The sequence below is a fragment of the Bactrocera neohumeralis genome, chromosome 5, assembly GCF_024586455.1.
Source record: "Bactrocera neohumeralis isolate Rockhampton chromosome 5, APGP_CSIRO_Bneo_wtdbg2-racon-allhic-juicebox.fasta_v2, whole genome shotgun sequence".
Classification (NCBI taxonomy): Eukaryota; Metazoa; Arthropoda; class Insecta; order Diptera; family Tephritidae; genus Bactrocera; species Bactrocera neohumeralis.
In genome coordinates this window covers 72657748-72683610 of record NC_065922.1, presented here as the reverse complement: position 1 = coordinate 72683610, position 25863 = coordinate 72657748, and the positions used below count along the sequence as shown (strand labels likewise).

The following is a 25863-nucleotide window of genomic DNA, read 5'->3' as shown; positions in this document are numbered from 1 at the left end:
GAACTATAGTAAAGTCTAGTCTTAGAAGGTGAAAGCAAAATATTTTTCAAACTAATTTGTAAGGAATCTCGGAATATATCAAAAATATATATTAAAAAGTTTACTTGTAATCAATTTTGCAAAATTGTGGCCTTAGAATATCAATAAACTTATTAAAGTTGCACTGAAGAAGATGAGAAAAAACATCTAGATACTTTCTCCTCCACTGTTCAGCTTTCGCCAGACTTAGGTTGAAACATCTCAGTTGCCATATATTTTTACGAAGCCGGCAAATTGGCTGGAATTGATATTAGCCTCCTCAATATACTTGTGACAGGCTTTTTGTCGTTATGCGATGATATATTTTATCTGATGTTCTTATCTGGAGAGTTATTCAGGGAGTTCTGGGCATCACAACGGACAAGCAGTTCAAGTTATTCAAGTAGGTTTATTCGTGGTTTTAAAAGAAATCAACCCTTTTACCTAATCCAACCTAACCTAAAGACAGTTAATGATATTTTTCTTCAAAAAATTAATTTTTTATCAAAAGGTTGACTTGAAACTCACTTCCCTAAGACATATTGCATGCAAAGTTTGTTACTCTAGTTTTGTTTAATTTACAATATTTATATTGAGTTAAAAATATCTTATATTTAAATAAGACGCTCTAAAAGTTTACCATGAACTTCTTACTTTTACTAAATTTCAGTATTTTTTGAATTGATGTGTTATTGTTGCCAGCTCTAGTCAGTAAATTGCTTTATAAAAATTTCAGCTCTGCTGCATACATTCAGGCGCATTGATATAATAAAATAAAAACTTTGAGAGCAGAATAAATTCTATGCAACCAACATTGTTGTAACGATCGATATATGTGTTGATTTCTTCTAAATATATTCCAATGCAATCGAAAATCGGTTGTAAGTTAATTTTTCAACATTTTATGCTTGAAAATTTGTGTCAGAACTCACTTTTGCGAAAAATTTCAGCTCTGCTGGCTACATTCAGGCGCATTGATATAATAAAATGTCTTGTTTGACAGCGGAATAATGAGAATTTCTCCAAAATCATAAAATCTCATCAACACTGCCTACATATAGGCGCATTGTTATAATAAAGTAAAAAAATTGACAGCAAAATGGTGTAGCGTTCCTTAAAATAATTAAAAATAAAAAGTTTTAGATTAACAGACCAATAACATTACTTAAAACTTTTATTGGAATAATCATTTCAGCAATAATTATAATATTTCAACTCAGCGCCACCTGGCGTTGAAACTTTAAGCTTGGTTTTCGTTGATATTTGTCGATCAAACAAGTAATTCTCACACTTTTTTTTTTTGGATTTTTGAAAAGTGTTTGTAATACATACTGTTACCGTTAACAGGTATCTAAGCTATATTTTTCGTGCATATACTACCCTCCTTGGGCGTCACCAACAACGGCTCTGTATTCCTTCAATTGCATTATGGATTTACAACTTCATATGTCTGTATATAAGTTGGTTGCCATATAGTTGCGCTGTTAAAATGTATTCGCTTTTATTGTCACTTCTTGTTTTTGTTTTGCAAATTTCGTGCCTTTCGCTTTGCTGCATGCATAGTTGTTGTAATGCCTTATTATAAGCGTCAAAAATTCGCATTCACTATAGGGTCTATTTATTTTTAGTTTCAGAAAAAGTTCATGCTGAAACTTGCCCCATTTCTGAAGAATTTTACAAAACGTAGCTTTTATGTATTATACAGAACTCAACAACCGTTAACTGAAGACCCTTTTGATAGAGAATATTCCCCTAATTCGTTAGATATCAGGCCAACTTAGTTGAAAGACTCGTTGATCTACGTATACCTAATAGCAACTTTAACTTGTAGTAGTCTCCAGCTATCCACCCTTTAAGCTTAGTAGTAAGTTGGTTAGTTTTTATATTTAGTTTAATCTTGTTCCGGTTTTTGATACTCTAATGAACTAATCAAAACCCCGCACTTTATTTTACACTGATCTTCATCTTTGCCTTTTTGGGCATTGTGATGTTCTTCATTTTCATGAGATTTTAGTTTAAACAATATAATATTGATCTTGGCGTTGATCTACATCTGAATTTTAATTTTATGCCGGTTTTGCTAACATTTATTTTTCCTTTTTTTGGTGCGAATCATAGTTTTCACCAACTATCCTTGATCAACTTTTCCGAATATGTTTATATTAATTCTTTCACTTTGTCTTGGCTTTATTATTTAGTTCGATTGATGATCTGCTCGTTTTATCTTAAGGTCTTGATCTTGAGCTTCTGCTTTGTAAGATTTTGAGTTTAAAATCCCATTATCAAACGTTGTTTTATTGCGATCATGATCATGGCTAATTTTGAGTTTGATTTTGATCATTTCTTATATCGTTTTTGATCATGTTGTTTTTATTTTGTTCTTAAATGCGATCTTGATCTTTTTCTTGCTACTTTTCAAGAAAGAAATTGATCTTGATGTTCTTCCAAAAACACAATCTTTACTTAGATATTGATCTTTCTATTATTGGCTGAAAAAAAATTTCATTCTGATCTTCACTATAATTTCGATCTTGGCTAAAGTTGAGTTTGATTTTGATAATTTTCTATTTCATATTTGGTCACTTTGTTTCAATATTCGCCTAAATACGACCTTGATTTCGAACTCGATCTTGTTTTTGTTTATTTTTAGATGATGCTCTTCGAAGAACATAATCTTTACTTTGATTTTGATCTTGCCGCTAGTATTGATAGCTTAAAGTAGATTAGTATGAAGTTTTAATCATAGTTTCGATCTTGAGTTCGCCAACATGACTTTGATACTGATAATTTCTTATCTCGTTTTTGATATTTTGTTTTTTGATCACTTTGTTTCGATCTTATTCTTAAACGATCTTGACATTTTTCTTCATTTTTATCATATGGTTAAAGGTCTTGATTTCGATCTTTTTCTTGATTTCGATTTTTTCTTGATTTTTATCATAACGTTAGCGTTCTTATTATTCGCTTCTTCCTCATCGTTTTTCATCCAAATATTGCTCTTCATCTTGGTCTTGTTGTTTTTGTTTAATTGTTTACAGGCAAACTGAAGATTTGTTTCCACTTACAACGTTAAATCTGTTCATCGTCGTGCTCTTTACAACACACTTATTCTACTTGGAGAGTGTTTGCCTTGCTTCCTGACAACCTAACCAATAAAGTTTTCTCAAATAAATCAAATATTTTTGATTTCCTCTTACATTTTTGGTTTTGTTCGTGTTTTTGTTTATTTTTGTTTTTTTTTTTTTTTACTTGCCATTTTTCTAACTCACTATTGAAGCAATACCTTCGCAGCTTGCGGTGCTGTCGGCTTCATTTTTCTGTGACGGCAACTCAATAACTATCGATTTTCACACTGCCAGAGCCGAGACATTTCATTTCACTTCTATTATTTCTGCTCTTTCACAAATTGTTGGTGTGGTAATTGATGGCGCCAGAGCTGTCAGCGCGTGATTACCTTACCAACAACTAATTCAATGCCGGTTATAAAAGAAATGACAATAAATATGTTGATGATATTTTTAGCAATCAGCCAAAGTCGCATCGCAGCTCATCTCGGTCGTGCATGCATTGAATTTATTATTGCAAAAATAAAAATCCGAAAACCAAACTAAAAAACTAGATAGTCATATTTAATTTATGCATGTAGGAAGCAATTGAAATGATGGGAACACGAATGTACAATTTTAAGCCGAGGCAAAGATGCTGGGAACATGTCAAGAAAAAATTTTGTGAAGAAAGCTTTGGAGTCAAAATATGTGTGTGTTTGGTAGTAAAAATCTGAAGTAGCAAAGAAAATCAGCAAACTGGTTTGCAGTTCTTGAAGGAAGTCTCGCAATGAAAAGCGCTCCACTATCTATAAATATATCTCTCACTGTTTCTTTCTCTATCTCTATCTCGATCTCTCTCTCATTCTCTATCTCTCTGTCTAACCTTCGTTAAGCTGTTCGAAGCCGATTTCTCCATAATCAGAAACTCTCCTCTTTCTATAAATATCTCTCTCATTTCTCTGTCTATATCTCTCCACTCTCGATCACTCTCTATTTCTATCTCGATCACTCTCTCTTTCTCTATCTCTTTGTCTCTCTATTTCTTTCTCTCTCTCGATCAACCAACTGGAACGACACTTCGGATTGGTTGTCTATTAACAAATAACCTTCTAGTCCATTTTTGACCATGCTCCTTTATACAAAGTGGGTTCCAAAGTAAACAGGACTGTTTGAATTTATTCGAAGGACGATTATTTGAACAAAAATCACATTTTAACCATTAACCACTCCCCGTATTCACCAGATATGGCACCGTGCGATTTCTTCCTTTTCGGCAAAATGCATTTGCCCATGAAAGGAAAGCGTTATGCAGACATAGAGGCCATTCAAAAGGCTTGCACCGGCATACTGGCGGCTATACCGGCCAACGCGCTAAAACACTCGTTCGACATGCTTTTGGACCGTGCAAAAAGCTGTTTTGAAGCAGCAGGGACAATTTTGAATAAAATAAATTGAATTTTTTAAAGTCCTTTTACTTTGGAAAACACCTTGTATTTCAAAACCATTGTTCGAAAATTAAGCGGTCTATTACTCAAGCCGATTTTTGATTATTCCTTTTTATATTTCGAAAAGCGTGACAAAAAATTTACAGGTCTCTGGCTCAATAAAATCAGTTGCAATTTTGTTTGTTAAAATATATTTATTATATAACATGAATAACTCTGTAAATGACTACGAATTCAGATATACATAAGTATAAACACTGAAAATATACGCAATAAATTCCGCCTAAAGGTAGGCCACGCGCGCATAGCAAACGCTGTTGCCTACTTTTGGGCATACGTTTTTGAAATCGGATACGCCAAAGTATGTGTAGCGAAAAATTTATGCAATTGTTTTTGTTGTTGGCGCTTATGTTGTTGTTGCATACGCAACATCACCCAACTGGGTATATACGAGTCCAATAATGAGATATGTTGACGTTTGGCGAAAATATCTGGAAATTGTTTGATATTATTATCGTCGGTATCAGCACTACGCTGCCTCATATTGTATGGTGGTGTTTGCGTTGTTGTCGTACTGGTGATGCTGATAAAAGACGGTGGATAGGGTAATTGGTTGGTGTAGACTAGTCGTGTGTCCTTCTCAGCTTGTCGTTCAGGCGCGTGCAATAGCTGATTGGAATGGCTTTTATGTTTGTTAGCGGCCTGTGCGGTGCTCGCTGCGACTCCCGTTTGGTACTGGGGCAATGCTTCTCTGGCGTATACAATTTCTGAAGCCAAGGGTGGGCGTGACGCTTGGCTGATTGCGTTTTGAGGCAGTTGATAGGCGTTTGTTGGTAAACTATATTGGCTAGAAGTAGTAGTAAAGAAAAAAAAATATTTTAGTAAATTAAAAAAAGTAAGAAGAAGAAAAAATTTAATCAAAAAAAAGTAGAAGCTTTAACAGAGTTGATTGTTCTAAAAATATATCTAGTATGTAAAATTTAATATTGTGGCTATATAAACTTTCGTGATAACTACAACTACCAACGTTTTTTACAGTCCTCGAAACGCTTTTCATAAGCACTTTTTGGTAAGGCCTTCAGCTCTTTCAGCGAATCTCTTAGATCGACTGCAAAGGGGTTCCGCGGTGCGGCAATTTCAGTTTGGGGACCAAGAATAAATCACATGGAGTCAAAACTGGTGAATACGGTGGTTGATAAATGGTATTCATTACAGTTTTGGTTTTAAATTCGGTCACAATCGTGGCTCGATGCGATGGTGCATTATCATCGTGTAAACTCCATGAAATTTTTTTCCACAATTCCGGCCGTTTTCGATGCATGTTCTCACGCAAACACCTCAATGCGGCCAAATAGAACTTCTTAATGACCACCTGACCCACCGAAACATATACATCATGCACCAAAGCACGAATATCCGAAATAGCAATGAGTATCACCTTGATTTTTAAGCGACTTTGGCGTGGTTTCTTTTGGTTTCGACTCGATTTTTTACTTGTTGATTGTTGACATGTTTGCATGGCAAACTGATAAACCCATGTCTCGTCGGCTGTTATTATGGTAATGCTTTCCATGAATATGGACACGGTATTCGCACTCAAGCATGTCCAAAGAGACCTATTTACGGTACTCTTTTTGAAAAAAATTCAGCTTTATCGCGATGAGTCGTTGATGATTTAAAAAATTACTGTTTGAATCCAATCGAGGCTGTGTGACTTTTTTAGTCATGAGCACGCCAGTCCTCCTATGCCATTTACAGTTTTTCGAGGGGTAAATTAGGAATTTGGAAGGCTTATAGCCGGTTTTGATTCACTCTTTTTCGGGTGAAAATGACTGCTTGTACAGTTGTCATTTGACGGCTTTGTTCGAACTCCGAGTTTCTTCATAACTCTATTACGCCCAAGTTCTCAGCGATTTTTGTTAGCATGCTACTTGAGCCGTGAGTTCGTGAAATTTTTGCTTTTCTCTTGTATTAGGTGTCGTTATATCGATCATCAAGTCTTCGTTAGGATCCTGTAACGCTTTTTTTTATAGACTCTGCAACTTCCTCTTTTGTTGTAAGTGTAAGAGTCGAGGTCTCTAATCTCTATAGAGGCCTACTTTTGTAGTATTTCCCCTTCCCCTGCTCGAATAGTAGCGCCCAGCTCTTATTTTACGAATCCCTTCAATCTTAACATCTGCTGCTTTAAGATTTCCTTGCTTCGCATATTCTTAAGGACCTCTGCATAGCTATTGCCTTCTATTGGCTAAATGATTACATCCTTAAATGACTAACGGTCCTTTTCGTTACGTGATCGCACTGTTTCTCGTGGTTCCACAGGACTTGTCGCGTGCCGCTTCGAGGTAATCGGTAATTGCCCCCCCTTTTCTCGTTTTCTGCGATAAGCCAGTTTCTACGGTAAGTCTTGATTGCGTCAAAGAGTTCTTCTTGCTGTACCGCTCTGTTCTTAACATCCATACTGAAGTTTTTTTGTTTTTCCATAACCATCTTTATTAGTTGCTGATACCGTTGCACTCTTCTAAGAACACCTCTTCTGCCCGAGATTATTCGGTGATGGCAGCTGGAGTGCTCCTCTCATCTCCTTATCCTGCTTGTGTAGCTGCAGTTTCTTTTAAGGCTGTATTTTCTCCATTTCGGTGCGGTTCTTTTAGATCTTAGTATAGGGGATCTTAGTATCCTACTACTCCTGCGGAAGACGGTCCCGTATTGATCGTTATGTTCAGAGCCAGGTTCGGGCACGAATCAGAAGTTCGTCTCAACTGAACCTGTACGGCCAAAAATATGACGATGTGCATTGAACGTACTTGAAGACCTGCCAGGGTTTTAACGAGACCGAGTTGAGAACAGCATTAGGAGCCTGCCAGCCATTTCGGTGAGATGTCACTCTTATCTACTGGGGTGACAGAATGCTGCTCTCACCAGCTCTTTGTCATAACTGATCCATTCCGGGTTTCCAGTACACCATAAACTGAATCTTACTGGCCTCGATTCTTATGCACCAGAATATGTGCATGTTTGGTGCTGGTAGCTGTGTGATCCCACATCGCTTCGTGGGTAGGTTCTTCCTCGGTGCAATCCTGATGGAGGTTGTGGACGCTTATTTAAAGGCGGCATCTGTTCGTCTCTTTGACGTGAATTCATTGACCGCATGAGGCATTTTGAGCCAAGCCATTGTCTCCTGAAGCTCTTTGTCAAAGGCTGCGTATATTCGCAGCTAAGTTACTTAGCAGCCTGAGCTCAACCTTATTATATGATATAGCTGTCATATAAACTGAACGATCAAATTTGCGTTCGTGTATGGCCTTTAGTGTTTGTAAAGAGTACTCTAGCTTCGGTGCAACCGAAGTTAACGTTTTTTTCTATTATTTTTAACTATTATTCAGTAACTAAAATCATGCCAAACGGCACACTGTGCGCTCTCCAGCTGTTCAACATTGTAAATCACTTAATCTGTTTATTGCGATTTTCCTACACGGAGCGCATTTCACCGTTTAATTATTTTCTCTGTCTAAAAAAAAAACAATCGCAATTTCTAATTACACATTTTTTGTGCGCTTTAATTATTTTTGTGTATTTTTTTAATGCTTTTATTATTAATTGCCGCCCGCCGCGTGCTGCTAATAAATGGCTAACCGCAATATTTTGTAACGGTATGTTGGCATTTTGCGGCTGCTGCATGCGCATGTCTAACAATCACTCACTCGCTCAGTCAATCAGTCAGTCAGTCAGTTGGTTGTTGTTGTTAGGCGCATACCACTTGCAGTGACACAGCGCATTTGAATGCATTCGAAACAATTATAACTTTCAGAACAACAACACTCATTACAAATATGTGTTACTAACAATGCAATTATCTAATATAAGTGGCAATAGCACATTGCGTTGTTGTAATGTAAGAAATAAATGTGTGTGTGTGTGTGTGTCTATGTCTAAATGTGCCTTTTGTGGTGGCACGCATGCGTTGTAACGCATCAGCTGGTGTTGTTGCTGTCAGCTAGATTGACAAATGCCAATTGCGGCAATTATTACGCTTCTCTGTCAAAAGTAGAAATATTGAAATGCTTGCGCATGCGCATGTAAAATGCAATTTTAACGAAAAAAAAACGAAATTGAAAAATTTATTTAAATTTTTGAATATTATAAACATCTTTTTTTTAATGTAAATTTTAACAATATTCCGGTATTTTCACTTAATTTATAATTAAGTTTACAATTTTTATAATATTTAATAATTAATTATTTTTGATAGCGAATATATTTTGACGATTAACAATTTTTAATTATTTTTAAATTTATTTATATTTTTTTTTAAATTGATAATTAATTTCGTTTTTAATTAATTTTTTCTTAATTTATAATTATTTATTTTGGCATTTATATTTTTTATTATATACATATATATTTATACAAATATAAATTTATAATTATTTATTTTTGAATTTATGTTTTTTTAACATACTATGTATATACATATGTATGTATATATGTATGTATGTACTATATATAAATTTTTTTTTAATTGTAATTATTGTTTTTTTAATTATGCGAGTAATTAATGACTTTTTATTATTTTGAAATTTATAATTAATTATTTTAAATATATATTTTTGATTATAATTAAGTAATTTTTGTAATTTTTAAATTTGCTTTAAATTATGTTAATAACATTTTGGTCTTAATGATTTTTTTATTATTTTTGAATTTATATATTTTTTAATTTGCTATATACATATATATTTTTTTGAATTATAATTAGTTCCTTTTTGTAATTTTTAAATTTATAATTAATTGTTTTTAATTTATATATTTTTAAATTTATTATGTTCATATATACATATGTACATATGTATATATTTTTTAATTATAATTTTTAAATTTATAAAAATATATTTTTATTTTAAATATGCCAATAATTTTTTGGCGTTAATGATTTTTTATTATTTATAAATATTTATTTTTCTTTTAATTTTTATTCTAAATGTATAATATTTATATGTATGTATGTATGTACATATTTTTTAATTATTTTTTGTAATTTTTAAAATTATAATTATTTTTTTTTTAACTGTGCCAATAATTTTTCGGCGTCAATGATTTTTTTTTATTATTTTCTAAATTTAATTTTTAATTAATTTATAATTTTTTTATTTCAAGATTTTAGTTCAGGTTTTTAATGGAAAGTCATTGAATTACTTTGCTATTAAAATTATTATTTATACATATTAATTAAAAGTTATGTATAAAAGGTTCAGCAAAATTTTAATTTTTATAATAAAAAGAATTAGTTAAAAAATTAAATATTAATTTTTAATTAAAGTAGAAGTTTTAAATTAATTAAAAAAGTTTTGTCAAAGGTTCAAACAAATTTTAATTTTCAAAATTAAAAAAAAAAACATTTAATTAAAGTTTTCTGAACTTAAAAAATTTTAATTTTTCATTAATTTATAATTTTTTAATTTGAAAATTTTTTAGTTTAATTTTTAAAAGGACTATCCTTATTCAATTTTTAACAAATTTAGAATTCTTTGATTATTAAAAGTAAAAAAAAGCACTAACATTATCAAAACTTAAAAAGTTTACATTGAAAAAGAAATTAGAATTCTTTACTTCCAAATTTTTAACGGATAGTTTAATTTTATTTTATTATTATATTTTTTATTTTTTCTTTGAAAAAATGGCCAATATCGCCTAAGCCAACTGTAATTAACTCTGTAGGTCACATGGATTTTTTTTCAATTTATTATTTTTAAACTGGATAAAATCATAAATTAGGCATTTAAATGTTTTATTGATTTGTATTATTAGTTCATTTTTAAAATTAGTAAAAATTAAACAAATTACCTTACTAAAATATTATATAACATTAAATATATGAAGAACTCCAAAAATCTGGTGCGACAAAACAAAAGCACATAACTAAGAATTTACATTAATTGCACATTAATTGTTTGTCAAACGGTTTTTAATGACCAAAAATGTTGGATATGTGCAGTTATTACCTAATCAGAAAAAAATTAATGCATATTCAGTTGCAGCTCGTCATTTTTAAAGAGAAAGATATTTAATAAAGAATTCTGTTGATTTTAAGGTTAAAAAATTTAATTTTTAAAAAGTTTAAAGAATAAAATCCTAAAAATTTAATTAGAATTGGTTTAAGTTTAAGTTTTTCAAGCAACCGAAAAGGAATTTTAATCTATTGTAAGACTTAAATATTTCAAGAAAAAGTAAAATTTTCAAAATTAAAAAAAGGATTAATTAAAATTAGCAAAATTAAAAAAAATTCAATTTTTAACAAATTTAGAATTCTTTGATTTTCAAAAGTAAAAAAAAGGATTAACATTATCAAAACTTAAAAATGTTTAAATTAAAAAAAATTAGAATTCAAATTAATAAAAATCCAAATTTTAACGAAAAATTTGGATTATTAAAAAATTTGTGTAAAAAAAAAAAATTATTAAATATGATTAATTAGAGAACCAAAAAATTGGAACTTTTGTAAAAATAACTTAATTTTCAATAGTAAAAAGAATGTAACTTTTAATTTTATTTTTTTTAATTTAATTATAAAGTATAAAAAAAATTAGTTTACTATTATTTTATTTTATTTTTTATTTTTTCTTTGAATAAATGGCCAATAACGCATAAGCCAACTGTAATTAACTCTGTAGGTCACATGGCTTCTAGTGCAAATATATAATCGAAAAAGGCCTAAGTATGAGTAAGTATGTTTCCGTGCCAAACCCAGTAAGAGAGCCTGTTCGCGAACCATACAATGCATTTCAATATTTCGTTTTTGCTGTCAATAGCTTTTGCCTCGCAAAAGGAAGCAAATGTGTTCAAAATTACCCGTAAAACCTGCAATGCCAACAAGGAAGCGGCGGCAGATGAACACAGTTATTTGCATAAAATATTTATACACACACACAAACACACGCATAGCCATATGTATATCTTGATGCAAAATCTGCAGGAAAATTTTTTGCTATTGAAACTGTCGGTGTTGTTGCTTTTACACCAGCTGGATGTTGGTCAATGACAGCTTTTCATTTGTTTTGCTCAAAGCAGGTTTGTCGCTTAAGTCTTTCGTTCACTAAGCGTGGACGCGAATCACTCACGGTCAGTGAGTGTTGTTACAGAAAAAGCTTATTTTATGGTTTTTAGCGAAGCTTAAGTGCTGAATGCAACTATTTTTATGAAAAGCTTTTTATTAGGGCTGTTCGTTTTTTTCAAAAATTAAAATATAAATAAAGTTAAAGCTGCTTAAAAATTGAAATTTATGAATAATATTATAAAATAAAAAAAAGAATGTTATTTTTTTTTTGTTAATGATATGATACTATTTTTTTAAAGTAATTTTGGTAAAATTTTTTTCTAATTTAATTTTTTTAATATATATACACCTGCGGCCAAGCGTAACTTACCACTTGATTTTTTTCACTATTTTCAATTTTTTCGTTCTTTGGGTAACTTTTTTATGGATTTAATAGAATACGGGGAATATATAGATGGCTCGAATATATTTGGTTAACTGTGACTTTAATCTGGCCCATTTGTAAAATTAAATTGAGAAAACTTTTTTTATTTGCGCACAAGTCTTTGATTTCATTATTACTAATTCTTGTAATAACTTAATGGTAAGTTACGCTTGGTAAGTTACGCTTGGCCGCAGGTGTAAGTATGCTTATGGACTTAACACAGAACAAAAATAAACATAATTTTAACACACGAAAGATCCTCAATCAAATAATACTAGCAATGTTTTTTTAAATAAATTTATTGTTCATATTTTTGCAACAAAAAACAAAATTTAATTATTTAAAAATGGTTTCTAACTATTTTTTTATAAACTATTTTTTTTTTAGCTAAAAAGTACCAAAACTTTGACTAGTTAAAATTGGTTTTAACGCCGCTTTTAATTAAAAATTATTTTTAAAATTAATTTTAAGTTTTTAATTAAAAATCGCTTTTAGGCTAGTTATAAAAAGCAATTACTTTATAGAAATTTTGGAAAATTTTATGAAAAAAAATAATTAAAAAGTGTAAATATTTCTATTTTCGAAAATTTTATTAAACAAATTAATTAGAAGCTGTAAATATTTATATTTTGAAAAATTAAAAAAAAATAATTAATTATTTAAAGGTTGTAAATATTTACAATACGTTTTTAAAATAATTTTTGTTATACAAAATTAAATTTCCTTAATTACTTTGATTAAAATTTATAAATATAATTTAATTAATTTATTTTATTTAAAAATTGAATTTGCGTATTAAAAGAATTATGTTACCAAATAAAATTAATTTAAATAATTAATAATATTTAGTAATAATTTAAATAAATTATTTATATTATTTAAAAATTGAACTTATCTAATAAAAAAGTTATATTACCTAATAAAACTAATTTAAATAAAATTTAATTTAAATTATCGTCAATAAGCAGTAATTAATAATAATTAGTAATATTTTAAATAATTTTTTTTTTAATTTCATTGATTTTTTTAGAATTATTTAATTTTTAACAAATTTTTTTTTTTAATTTCAAAAGGATCCAAAAACTTTGAAAAATTTGAAAATCTCAAAAAAAAATTAATTATGTATAACATAAATCAATAAAAAAAAATGTAAATCAAATATTTTTAGCAATTTGGGTTTTTATTATTTTTAATTAAAAGAAATTTACTTAATTTTAAAATTTTTTTTTTTATTGTATTGAAATTTATTTAAAATTGATACATTTTTGAACCGAAAAATACTAAATTAACCATATATATGTATATTTTTTTTATTTTCAGAAAAGTTAAAAAACTTAAAAAATTTAAATATCTTAAATATAATTATAGAAAAATTTAATTATAAAATAACAAGAAAATTAAAAGGAAATATTTTTAGCAATTTGATTTTTTTCTTAAAAAAAAAATTAATAAAATATAAAAATATATTTTTTTAAATCTTATTGAAATTTAATTAGAATTATTACATTTTTAAACTGAAAAAAGCCAATATAATTTTATTTTAAATCTCAGAAGGTTGAAAAAACTTAAAAATTGTAAATATCTAAAAATCGATAAAAAATTTTAAATCAAATATTTTTAGCCATTTGTTTTTTTTTTTTTTTTAATTAAAATACATTTTTTTAGTAAATTTAAAACATAAATTAAAATCATTTAAATTTTTTTTTTTAATTTTTTTACCTAAAATATAATTAAATACTGAAATAATTGGTGTAAAAAACTTATTTTAGCAAATTTAAAAAATTTAAATTAAAATTAAAAAGGTATGTATATGTAATAATAAATTAATATGAATAAAATAAATTTTAATTTTTATATATTTTTAAATTTTTTTACTAAACTGGCAATCTTGCAAAGTAATCAACCACGTTTTGCACAAAATAATAATGTAAATATATTGAAAAAATTAAAATTTTTTTTTTATTAAAAAAAAAAGCAAAGAAAAGTCAATGTACATATGTAAGTGTATATACTTACTGCATATATTTCTGCTTTGTCGCATGGTAAATATTATCAATATCTCGCTGCTGTTGTTGTTGTTTTTGTTGAAAATGCTTAAAATAACCATGTTGCTGCTCATCGGCGGCATATAACGGCCGCTCATAGTCTGCGTTTCTATAATTTTGCGCAAACGGCCCGATGCCATTGAAATTTGTTGATTGATATTTTTGTCGTTGTTGCACTTTAGGCAATTTGACTGGCTGTGCATAAGGTGTGTTTGACACAGGCGGTGACTTGTATTGATAAGCGTGCTCCAGCGTTTTCAAACGCTGTCGCTCTGGTGTGGCGCTGTAAGCATTTTGGCAGAGCAAAACGAGAGACAAGTGTAACACGAATAGCATAATGGGAGAGTGAGCGTTTGCTGGAGCCTATAAAATTAGAATGAGTTCACAAAAACTGTTAAAAATGAAAGAGAAAAATAACACATCGCTAAAAGGAAGGAGAGTGTATATGAACGAAGTTTTATAGCCCATCTGAGGCTACGTTACAAGCAACATTGACTCGGAATGTTAACAAAAATCAATGTCGATCTCGTTTCAAAAAGAAGCTCGGAGAGCAATTTTATTCCAAGAAAGATGACTTTTTCGAAAGTTCTAACTTTCTTGGTTCAAAGTTTTTGAAAATCTTAAAGAAGAATTTTATCAAGATCAATGACGATTACTTTTTGAAAACCTCGGAGAGCATTTTTATTGCAAGAGAGATGTCTTTTTCGAAAGATTCTTATTTTTTTAAATATGCTTGGTTCACAGCTTCTAAAAACTTCAGAGAATAATTTTATTCCAAGAGACAAGTCTGTTTCGAAAGATTCTCACTTTCATAGTTAAGCTTGGTTCCAAACTGAAATTTGAAAAAAACAAAAATTCTGAAAATTGCAGACATACTAATACTAAATTTAGTAGCAAGCTTAGAGAAGTTGTTGAATGAGCTCTGAGAATTCAAAAAAAAAAAAAATAAATATATATATTAATTAACATCAGACTTAATGAGAGAAATGAGATTAAACACTGATGAATAGTGTTAGGGTTAGAGACAAATATCAACTGCTGCTCCCTCAGTAAAATATGATTTTTTTTGTAATATATTTTTCTTTTAACACGAATTCTCCATGGACCTCGTCTACTTCGAGTTGAATTTTTCTTCTTTCTTCTTTAACGTTCATATTTGCAACCAAGTGCTACTGCTCTTTCGTTTTATGGGGAAAGTAGGCAATTATTGGTTCCGTCCGCACGTGGCGCTACCTTAATTTTAATAAAGCCGTAACTTCACTTGCTACAAATGTTTAAGGGTCATCAGCAATTGTTTTTGCGGCATTCAACAAAGTGTGCACAAGTGCTTAATTATGTGTGGTGAAAGGTAACAACAAAAACATAACAAAATGTAAATTAGGTTGTGGAGAGTGAACAACAAAAACACAATTACATAAAAACACTTAATCTAACTTTTGGCAATGTCATACTTGTTTACATACTTATTCAGGGCAAATGAAAGTTAAAGCAGCGGAATTCAAAAACAAAAAATATATACACTTATAAAAATTGTATGAAAAGAAAATATAAATTAAAAAATAATAATTTTAATAAAAAAAAAATTAAATATATTTTAAAAATATTTAAAAAAAATTAAAAAATCTGTACCAAAAAAATAATTTAAAATTTTTTCAAAGAATATTTACAAAAAAATCTTAAAAAAAAATCAAAATTTTTTCAATTTTAAAATTAAATATTTTTGAAAGAAAATTAAAAAAAATACGTAAAATCAAATCATACAGCTTTGCTCATGGAAATAGTGTATATATGTACATATATACAAATTATTTGAAATGCATATAAAAATTAATAATGTAATTTGAAAAATTACAAAAATTATTAAAGAATTTTTTTTTTAATAAATATTAAAAAAAATTAATGAGTTATTAATAATTAATTAAGTGTTTTTTTTAATAAATTCATTTAAAATGAAATCATTGAAATGAAAATAAAAATTAAAAAAATTATAATAATTTATTTAAGACAAAATTAGAAAAAAAATATTTTTTAAAATTTATTTAAATAAATTATATCTTTTTAATTTCAAAATTACTTAATTCTTCAAATTAAAAAAAGACTAAATTTAAAACCAATAAAAAAATTAAAAAAAAAATAAATAAAAATTAAAGCAAAATAATAATTAATTTACAAAAAAAAGTTTTTTTTAAATAAATTAATTTAAAATAATAATTTATTTAAAAAATTAAAAAAAAATAATTTAATTTAAAAAATTAAGTATTTTTTTTTTAATTTACAAAAAAAAATTTATTTATTCATAGTAAATTACAATTTTTTAATTTCAAAATTAATAAGTAAAAACACACAGCTGTGTTCATGGTAATAGTGCAAATATAAAAATTACTTGACAAGAAAATAAAAACTAAAAAAATAAAAATAAAAAAAAAATTTTAATTGGAAAAAAATTATTAAATATTTTTTACAAAAATTACAAAAAAAAAATTATTTGAAAAAAATTACAATTTTTTAAATTTAAAATTTAATATTTTTTTAAGAAAAATTATAAATAAAAATTAAAATCAAAAACATTCATCCGTGTTCATTCATACTTGAAAAAAAACAGAAAAAGAAATTATTTAATTAAAAAAAATTATTTAATACTTGTTTAAAAAAATTTACAAATAAATTAAAAAAAGATTAAAATTTTTTTAAAATAAATTTATTTAAAATAAATTAATTGTAATGAAAATAAAAATTAAAAATTTATTATTTTTTTTAATAGTTTTCAATTTATTTGTTTGTTTTTAAAATTTTTATTTATTTTTAACTAAATTTTATAAAATATTTTTTTATTTTTTTATATAATGATTTAAATGTAATATAAATTTAATTATGTAATTATTATGGTATATATTTTTTAAATTTATTACTTTTGTTTTTAAAAAGATTATTAAATTTTTTTTATTTAATTTTTAATATTTTTTTGATGTATTTTTTTTTAACTTTTTTATTTAATTTTTAATATTTTTTTATTGTATTTTTTTTATTTTTATTGTTGTTGTTTTTGAAATTACATCAATATTTGTTTATGTATGTATTTTATTAGTTCTAAGCATAATTTAACTCTTTAATAACCGTTTGTAGTTCGAACTTATCAGTTGACATATTTTTTATATATGTATGTATGTACTTTTATCGCATGCTCCCTTTTCGTGGCTTTTATCACCATGTAAGCCGTTGCTAGATTCTTTCTATTTATTTTCACATATCTTTTCTACGCTTAATTTGTTTGTTTCCTTGCGTTGTTTATGAATATTTTGTGATATCATATCTGCTTATATACAGTATCTGATGTTTAGTCATATGATTTGTTTATCATATGATATTTTTTGAACATTTTTTGCTTTCTTGAGCAATACTTCTTCATATCTGTTAAGACATCACTTGATGTTTAATCATGTGATTTTCCCATCATATGATATTTTTTTATTTTATTTTATTTATTTGCTTTTCCTATTAATCTTTTGTTATCTCATATCTGATTATACATCACGTGATATCTCGTATCGTCGTCATATGATTTTTTATCATACTACGTTTTGTCATATGATATTTTTTTTGCGTCTCATTAATACTTCTGTTTTCTATAATTCTTTATACAAATGTTAGAAAAAACATATTTTCACGCTAATAGCATGTTTGCCAATAAGCCTAATAATTTCGTGTGATGTCAAAAACCTGCTCCAATGACCAACTCGCACCAATATAGTTTAAGCCTTGTTATTTCCAAATCTTTTAAACCAAAAAAAAAATCTTTTCACAAAAACCAGTAACGAAATTGTCTGCAAATTATGGAATCAACACGAATCGCTTGCCATTGATGAACTGCATTTTTCGTAAGCCGAAAAGTCCAAAATCTAAAATTTTGTGAATTTTTCTACAAAATTTTACTGTTTTTTTCCGAAGTAAAGCCCAAATGTGACTTTAACAGATTAAGCCTAGCGATGACTCGTATTCACATATTTAATTGTATGTATGGATGTATGTGTTGTTTATGTTAGTGCAGCTGCTCTGCTGCCATTAATGCACTGAATTCATTTGGCCAGTCACCAACGAAACTCGCAAACATCACGTGGTCAACTCGGAGTAAAAAAATGTTGAAAAAAATATTAAAAAATTGAAAAAAGTGTTGTATATGTGTATATGTGCGTGTGTGCCCAAGCCAAAGCGCATCTGATGGCGTGGAAATGGAATTGATGGCAGTCTCTTGCGATTGGGCAGAAAATTACTAGTTATTGTTGTTGTTTTTGTTGTTCTAACAATTACTATTCGCAATGTACATTCACTTTTTGCGGCAGAAGAAGCTTAAAAGCAAACTATGTGTGTACCATACATACAGACATACGGTAAAATAAACATGTTCAGTGGACAAGTGTCAAAGCCAAGAAATAAAAAGAAAATATACACAAATTTAAGGCTGCATTTTTAATTAATCACAACAATGCTTTAGTGTTTTATTATTTTTGAATGCATTTTATTTTTATTAGAAACGCTGGGTTGGAAAAAATATTTGGAGCCAAATTAATAATTTAAATAAAAACAAAAATTTTAAATAAAAAAAATTTAAAAAATTATAATATATTATATAATAAAAAATAAAAAAAAAATTGTAAAAGTAATAATGAAAAAAGTAATAATAATAAGAAAAAAATTATAATGTTAAATAGTAATGTAAAATAAAAAGAAAGTTTAAAAACAACTATTTGTTTAAGCATGTGTATATAAAATTAGAAATTTATAATTAACAAAAATTAAATAAAATTTATAAAAATTAAATAAATTAAAAGAAAATATTTTAAAAACAAAAAATTAAAACTTCAAAAAATTTAAAAACAAAAAATAAAATTAAAAAAATTATATATAATTTAAAGAGATTTTAAAATGTAAAAAATAATGAGAAAATGTTAATAAATAAAAAAATAAAACACAAAAAACTAAATACAAATAAACTATTTAGGTATAAAATGAAATTAGCAAAAATTAAATTAAATATTTATAAAGTAAAAAAATTTTAAACAAAAAAAATTATTTAAAATAAAAAATAATGACGCAATTATAATAAAAAATAGTATATACCATATAATAAAAGAAGTAGCTTAAGCAGATAAAAAATTAAAAATTTGTAATTCAGAAATTAAATTTTTATATTATTTTTTTATTTACACTCGAAAACTATTATTTAATTATATATGTATATTATTTTGGTTTCTATGAGTTTATGAAACTGGATAGTTAAAAAAATAAAAATATTAACACTTAATTTTCTTGTGTAAAATAACATTTTTCAAATCTCAGTAACAATTTTATAAAACAAAATACTTTATAAATAAAATAATGAAAAATGAAAAAAGAAAAAAGAACTAATAAAAAAATAAATAAAACTAATAAAATAATAAAAATAAACCAAAATTTAAAATTAAAAAATTTTAATTTGTTCAAACAAATACAAAATAAACCATTTCATACCAAAATATTTAAAAAATTAAATTTTTTAATTTGATTTTTTTTTAATTTAAAATTTGAAATTTTTTTAAATTTTACTATCAATTTTATTTAACTTTTAACTTTAAATTTTTTAATTTGATTTTTTAAGTTTAAATTTTAATTTTTTTTTTAACTTCTTAATTTGAAATTTTTTTAAAATTGTTTAAGGTTTAAAAAAAATTTCTAATTTAAAAAAAAGTTTTAAATTTTTTACTTTTAAATTTTTTTAAACTTAAAATTTTTTATATGAATATTTTAAATTTAAGATTTGAAATTTTTTTAATTTAAATTTTAAATTTAAGATTTTAATTTTTTTTTAATTTAAATTTTAAATTAAATTTTTTAAATTTTAAATTTTTTTAAATTTGAAAATGGAATGGAGAGCTGTCTACCAACCATTTTTTCGGGCTACCAAGCGAAAAAAAACATTCCTTTTTTGACCCACCCCTATGCACATTGGCATAATGTCTATTTATTAGCATAATTTTTATTTTTTAATTTTTTTTTTTTTTTTCATATTAAAAAAAAATCAAATTTATAAAGTTCTCAAAACTCTCCGTTATTCCTTTTTTATATTTCAATTCACCTTCACAATTATTGTTTTTGAGTTTTGAAGACTCTTCTAACTTTGACGTATAACTGTACACAAATAAACACATACATATATTCTGCTCGCTTGTCAAAAACCGTTTTACTTTATTACTTTTGCACTACTTTTTAGTCAGCCGAATACGAAATACAATTATTACGTTAAGCCAAGCCGCGCAGACGCTTCTTAACTCTCTGAGCTTCCAAGACAGCAACTTACCATTTTATACAAACATTTCCGTCTATGTGATTGCTTGTAGATTTTGTCTGCAATCATTCGCCGTTCTCGCCATGCGATAGATAAGTGAACAAAACACACATGCAAACTACAGTGGTGGGCTAAAAATTACTCAAATGTCTTGAATTGAAACCGCGAAGTTACGAAGCTGAATTCGCTGAAGATATCTAGTCAAATACAAAACTTTTCCATACAAGGACTGGATTTTGTTGGCTCAGTTTGCATGACAGCTCTTTGCTACAGTAGTCCGATCTGAAAAAAGTTTTCCATAAAACGGCTTGAGTTGATTGTTTAGTTTGTTATATATATACATATGCTATAGCCGTCCAATATCACTAGCTCCGAGAAATGAGCAGCTTTTTGGGGAGCAAAGGACTTGTTGTATCTCAAAAACCGAAGTGTAGGAAGTGAAGTGAAAAAGGAAATTATTGTAATTGGAAATATGATTTACTTTCTCTTTATTTATTTGTAACCAAATAACATTTTAAGCTTCACCGTTGCTGTTCTTGTGAATCTACAGTGTTTTGCTGAGCTCTGGGCTTTGTTTAATCTTTTTTTTGTTGTTCTAAGTTACTGCGTTCAATTCTACATAAAAATTATTTCGATTACTTTTCGTTTTCATTTAATGTTATATTTTAACCTTTCTATTGTTATCACAACTGTGAAATTTATAAAAGCACTCGTAATTTTTGTGTCCACCACTGTTGGTCACCACGCTCTTAAGAGTGCCGTTCCTCTGTGGCTCTCTTACATAATTTTCGTAAAATCGAAAAGCATTTAATAGAAGTTCTATTAAACATCTATGCATATACATATTTATTAAGCCAGCAGTCGTCAAACTTATGGATTCATAGGAATTTAGACGGATTCCTAACTTCCAGTTCAAGTGCGTTTAGGACCATACCCTGCTTTCAAAATAATTATTTTTGTATGACAATAGTGTTATCTTTATAAGAGAGTCTATTTTAAACAAATTCATAAATCGAAAAAGGAACAATAATTATATTATTATTGAATCATTTCGACGACAGCAAGGATTCAGGCACAACAAAGCAGTTATAAACGTCATTTGTGGGTAATGAGTGCCTTTCCACCCAACAGTCATTAAACTCTGCCTTTCCGCCTGATTGGGAGGTGCCACCAATAGCCCACAGTTTATTGTCTAACGATACACAAGCTATAAGACCACGGCCAACTTCCAAAGAGCAAATCTGCGTAAAGTTTTCAAGAATATTTATTTTTTGGTTTCAAGCGATTGGCAAAAATCAACTAAATATATGTATGTACCTGTGACCATGTGTCTTGCTGAGGATCGTATCGTTCAATACCGATACTGCTTAAAACATAAATGTGACCATTATGTGCAGCTACCTGTAATATAAAAAGTAGCAATAAAAATGTTATTTAATATTATTTTGTTGAACTAAGAGGGCTCGATAAATCAGTGACTATTTTCTTTTGTTTAGACAATTTTTTGATCATTTCTATTAAAACTGAACTACTTTTACAGATTTTAAAAATTCTAGAGAAGTAACACTTTTAGTAACACTTAAAAAGTTAACTAAAGTGCTTTAAAATGGGATTCCTATATATTTTATATATTATTTGTTGTTAATGCCCAACATTATATTTTTTATCCAACTTACACCAGGTAAAGAGTGGTGTAGTATCGTATCCGCGCAAGGAGTCCAAGTATTTGAATCCGAATTGTAGCACTCGACGGATTTCAATTCTTCACCGTCACTATAACCACCCATTATATAAATTTTACCACCAAAAGTCACTGCTCCGGCACCTTCTCGTCCAACAATCAGACTGTGCACGTACTCCCACCCATCGCATGCCGTATATCTGGAAAAAAACAAAAAACAAAACAAAAAAAAAAAAAAAAGCAAATATTAAAATTGATATGTAAAGCGTTGCGTTTGTCGCTTAAACGAGCATCGATGATGAAATTGTCTGTCAAAAACTTGGAATTATTCTAAAGAAGTCATTGGCAATGCCAGACAGTGGACTATACTTAAAGTAAGTAGCAATCATTTGAAAAACACAATGCTATAACGTTTCATAATCAGCTGCGCATGCTCCCTATACTGTCGATATCACTTCAAAAAATTTCTGGATTTGCGGTCTTAGAGGCAAGTACGCGCATTACACAATTTCCTTTTTCTAAAATGTTGCAGCACTTTGTTTTATCAACCAGCCACACTAGCCTGACGCACCTAGTCTAAGTTAAAAGTTTACCTTTAATTGTTAAAGCTCAAAATCATCATCGTTAATTAATTCGTTATAGATTTCTACGTATTTACCTTTCTACCGACTGCAGAATTTTATTGTCCCCAAAACCACCAATCGCGTAGATCTTACCATCTAATTCGACAACGCAGTGTGAGGTTCTTGCTTGTTTCATTGCGGGCAATTTCAATTGTTGCCATGTCTTTTTCCGTATATTCCAGCTGCGGACGATGTTGGATGTGACACCACTTTTATTACCGCCAATAAATAATATATTATCATCCTTTAAAATAGTTCTATAACAAATGTAGTCGCATTTTATGCTCGCATATTCTTGCCACTTATCCTCAACTTTGTTATATTGCAGCAGCTTTGGATTCGTCTATTCCAAAAATATTGGACGTACACTAAATGAAGTTTTTAAAATTTGAATATAAGCCAGAGTATGCGCTTACCCCAGAGCAAAATGCCAGCAATGTTTTCACACAATTTCCAGCACTAAGCTCGCTTGGTTTTGGAGATCGTTTATATTTCTTTGTACGTATTGTTGTGTTAGTTGTAGCGGCAGAATTCCGCCGAGTTGACAGTGCTTTACGTAGACCCGATCGTCGTGGGAACGCAGTTCGTGCAGCAGGCGTTCTGACCTCGGATAACGGCTTGAAGGCCAGTGGATCACCAGCAGGTAATGGCTCTATGTGTGTCAACAGAGAATCCATACTGAATTGCGGAAGCCGGAGACAAGCTAATAAAAGTGGTAGTTGTTCTTGACGTGCAGAAACATCGTAATTGAACCAGCGATTTATGGCATCGTAGGCATCTTCCTCATAAGTTATATTCAAATTGTCAGATTCCAGAATATATTTCAATCTTTCAACATCAAAATTCAGAAACTCATCGCTTTGGCTGATCTAGTATTATTGGAAACAAAATTTCAATTACACACGTACCGCTATTGTTAGACACTACGTGTATATTTAGACTCACCTCCATGAAATTCTGTATTTCGTATTCGATGAATTTCTGCTTAAGAAGTTCACTTTGCGTTTCTCGCTCCAGCATATAAGCATCGTGTAATGTGTATTCATCGCTTTCTGTCATAAGATAATCCACACAACTGGTCAAGGCATCGTCCAATTGCAAAACGATTGCCGCCTTTACCATAGCACTGACATTGTTAGCGGTAATCAGCGCTTGACCGGTGTAGCAAAAGGTTATTAGACGCTCAAAAATATCGCTATCTACATCATGTATCTCGATGATAGGATTATTGCCTTTATTGCCTTTGAAAAGGTTCTCGAAGTAGGGACTCGCTGCTGCGAGTATCAAACGATGCGCGGGTACACTGAGCAATCCAAAAATTAAAAATATTAATCTAAATCATTTTATGTAAGCTGAGGACAAAGTAATACTTACAGAGCCGTTGGGTTTGCAACTTTAAATGTCACATCGGTTAGAGACTTTTTGTCGTAGAAACTAAATATTTTCGCCATTAATTTTTCCATGAAGCGGTTCTGCTCACTGTATTTGGTCTGAGGAGCAGGTCTTTTCGTACGTTTTGTGGCCATTTCTAGCTAATGAACTTTCCTTTTGTAATAAAAAAACTATATTTATTTGAGCTTTGGTTATAAAATGGTTATATATCGGTTATATCTGACAGAGGAAGCTGAAAATTGTATGTTACTTTCAATGTAATATGATGTAGTGAGTCGTTAACAGTAAAAAACTCAATTTCGATTTTTTGCATGATACGTTGTTTTGCATTTTAGGTTTTTTAGAAATCTTTTTTTTTTTCTTTTTCACAATCGTTTAACTCAATTGACACTCTGTGGCAGCACAATGCACTTGTATTAACGTTTTATTCGTTCAATTGCCCTAACAACAAATTGAAAAGAACTATAAACAAATGAGACTTCACCGGCTAAAGTTTTGTAAACAATAATATAAATATTGAAATTTTGTTGTTCTTATCTCAAAGGCTGCAACTTAATAGGTCGGCATAGAATTCATAGTATGCACCTAACAAACCTTTTTATTTAACTTTAACAGAAACGCGTAAATTTGCTGTAAGCATCCATCACCTGTTATTAAAACAGTATGCAGAAACAATAATCAATATATATTTTTCAAACACGTATTCTCACAATACAACTAATTAAACCGGAATAAATAGTTAAAGTAAACTGAACTTATTCGCCAAAGATAAATAATTTTCTAAACGAATCACGACAACAGAAATTAAGAGCTGCCCAATCTCCTGTCATTGGACATGAGAGAGCAACTCACCTACTTGACTTTGACAGTTGACTGCATGCGTAGGTTTTGACGTTTGGCAATTGGAACGATTGGAACGATTGGTACTGCCAGATTGAAAATCTAACAAAAAGATATGTGAAGGCAGCGATTTGTTGCCGCCGCATTGAAAATGAAAGAAATCGCAGTTTAAATGTATTTGATAATATTTTTTGTAATTTTCAATTGAAAATGATTATGAAAAAACATTACATGAAAGCTAACAAGCTCAAATTCCTTTATTAAGTATTGAAGGTACAAAAGTCGGTTTTTTTTTAATTTACTATGAAGTCATAAAAAAAAATTAAATAATTCTCCGCATAAATCCGCATAAACGTCCGATATGTAAGAATTTTTAATCGTAATTGTTGGGTATTTTAAGTAAAATGCTCAAACAATTTTGTTTTGTCCTATCTGGCTACATTGGAAATTGTTAATACGGTAATTTCAAGTTTAGCAATCGCGCTCTGACATCCATTGTGAGATGAGTTGGGCATCTCTTTAACGCTGCCATTATCGCTGCTTACGCTGCTGCCAACTTGACTCACGCCCGTAACACATAGAGCGCGACAGACTGCAAGCGACATCTGTCAAATATTGAAATACACATGTTCTTTAAGACACAGTTATGTAGTTGTGCAGCTGCCTCAATAACTGTGTGCTTCAAAACTTGTGTATTTTAATATTTGACAGATATGCACGAATCGAATTAATTTGGTGGTGGCACTGTCTGGCTAGGGGCAGCTCTTACGTAAAAAGGGTGTCCTAAGTTATTACCCGATTTGTAAATACATATGTACATATACTCTCCGTCAATATATTAGACGTACCCGTTCTTGCGTTAGTATTCAGCTAGCAACTTTTATTTTGAATTCAATTAAATAAAAGTTGAAAAGTCTGCTCTCATACTTTAATAGTTCTTTGTAACTAGAATAAATTCACTTAAGGTGACTTGTTTTT

At 28.7% G+C, this 25863-nt stretch overlaps 2 protein-coding genes across 5 annotated transcripts; both read right to left on the bottom strand.

The window, feature by feature from the left end:
* Nucleotides 1-4733: 4733 nt before the first annotated feature.
* Nucleotides 4734-14686, bottom strand: LOC126758508 (uncharacterized). The gene is made up of 2 exons (XM_050472794.1): nucleotides 14002-14686; nucleotides 4734-5357 (listed from the first exon to the last, which is right to left on the bottom strand). The coding sequence occupies exons 1-2, from the start codon at nucleotides 14364-14366 to the stop codon at nucleotides 4832-4834; spliced, it is 891 nt and encodes a 296-aa protein (XP_050328751.1). The 5' UTR covers nucleotides 14367-14686; the 3' UTR covers nucleotides 4734-4831.
* Nucleotides 14687-21321: 6635 nt separating this feature from the next.
* On the bottom strand, nucleotides 21322-24895 carry LOC126760669 (kelch-like protein 3). 4 transcript variants are annotated; one of them, XM_050476487.1, is made up of 8 exons: nucleotides 24640-24895; nucleotides 24028-24507; nucleotides 23599-23956; nucleotides 23070-23522; nucleotides 22689-22996; nucleotides 22026-22230; nucleotides 21667-21750; nucleotides 21322-21590 (listed from the first exon to the last, which is right to left on the bottom strand). In XM_050476487.1, exons 2-8 carry the CDS (start codon nucleotides 24177-24179, stop codon nucleotides 21396-21398), a joined length of 1755 nt encoding a protein of 584 aa, XP_050332444.1. In that variant the 5' UTR covers nucleotides 24180-24507; nucleotides 24640-24895; the 3' UTR covers nucleotides 21322-21395. The 4 variants fall into 4 exon arrangements, with proteins under 4 accessions (XP_050332444.1, XP_050332445.1, XP_050332443.1 ...); XM_050476488.1 differs by having other exon boundaries at nucleotides 24028-24215; XM_050476486.1 differs by having other exon boundaries at nucleotides 24028-24198.
* Nucleotides 24896-25863: the final 968 nt, after the last annotated feature.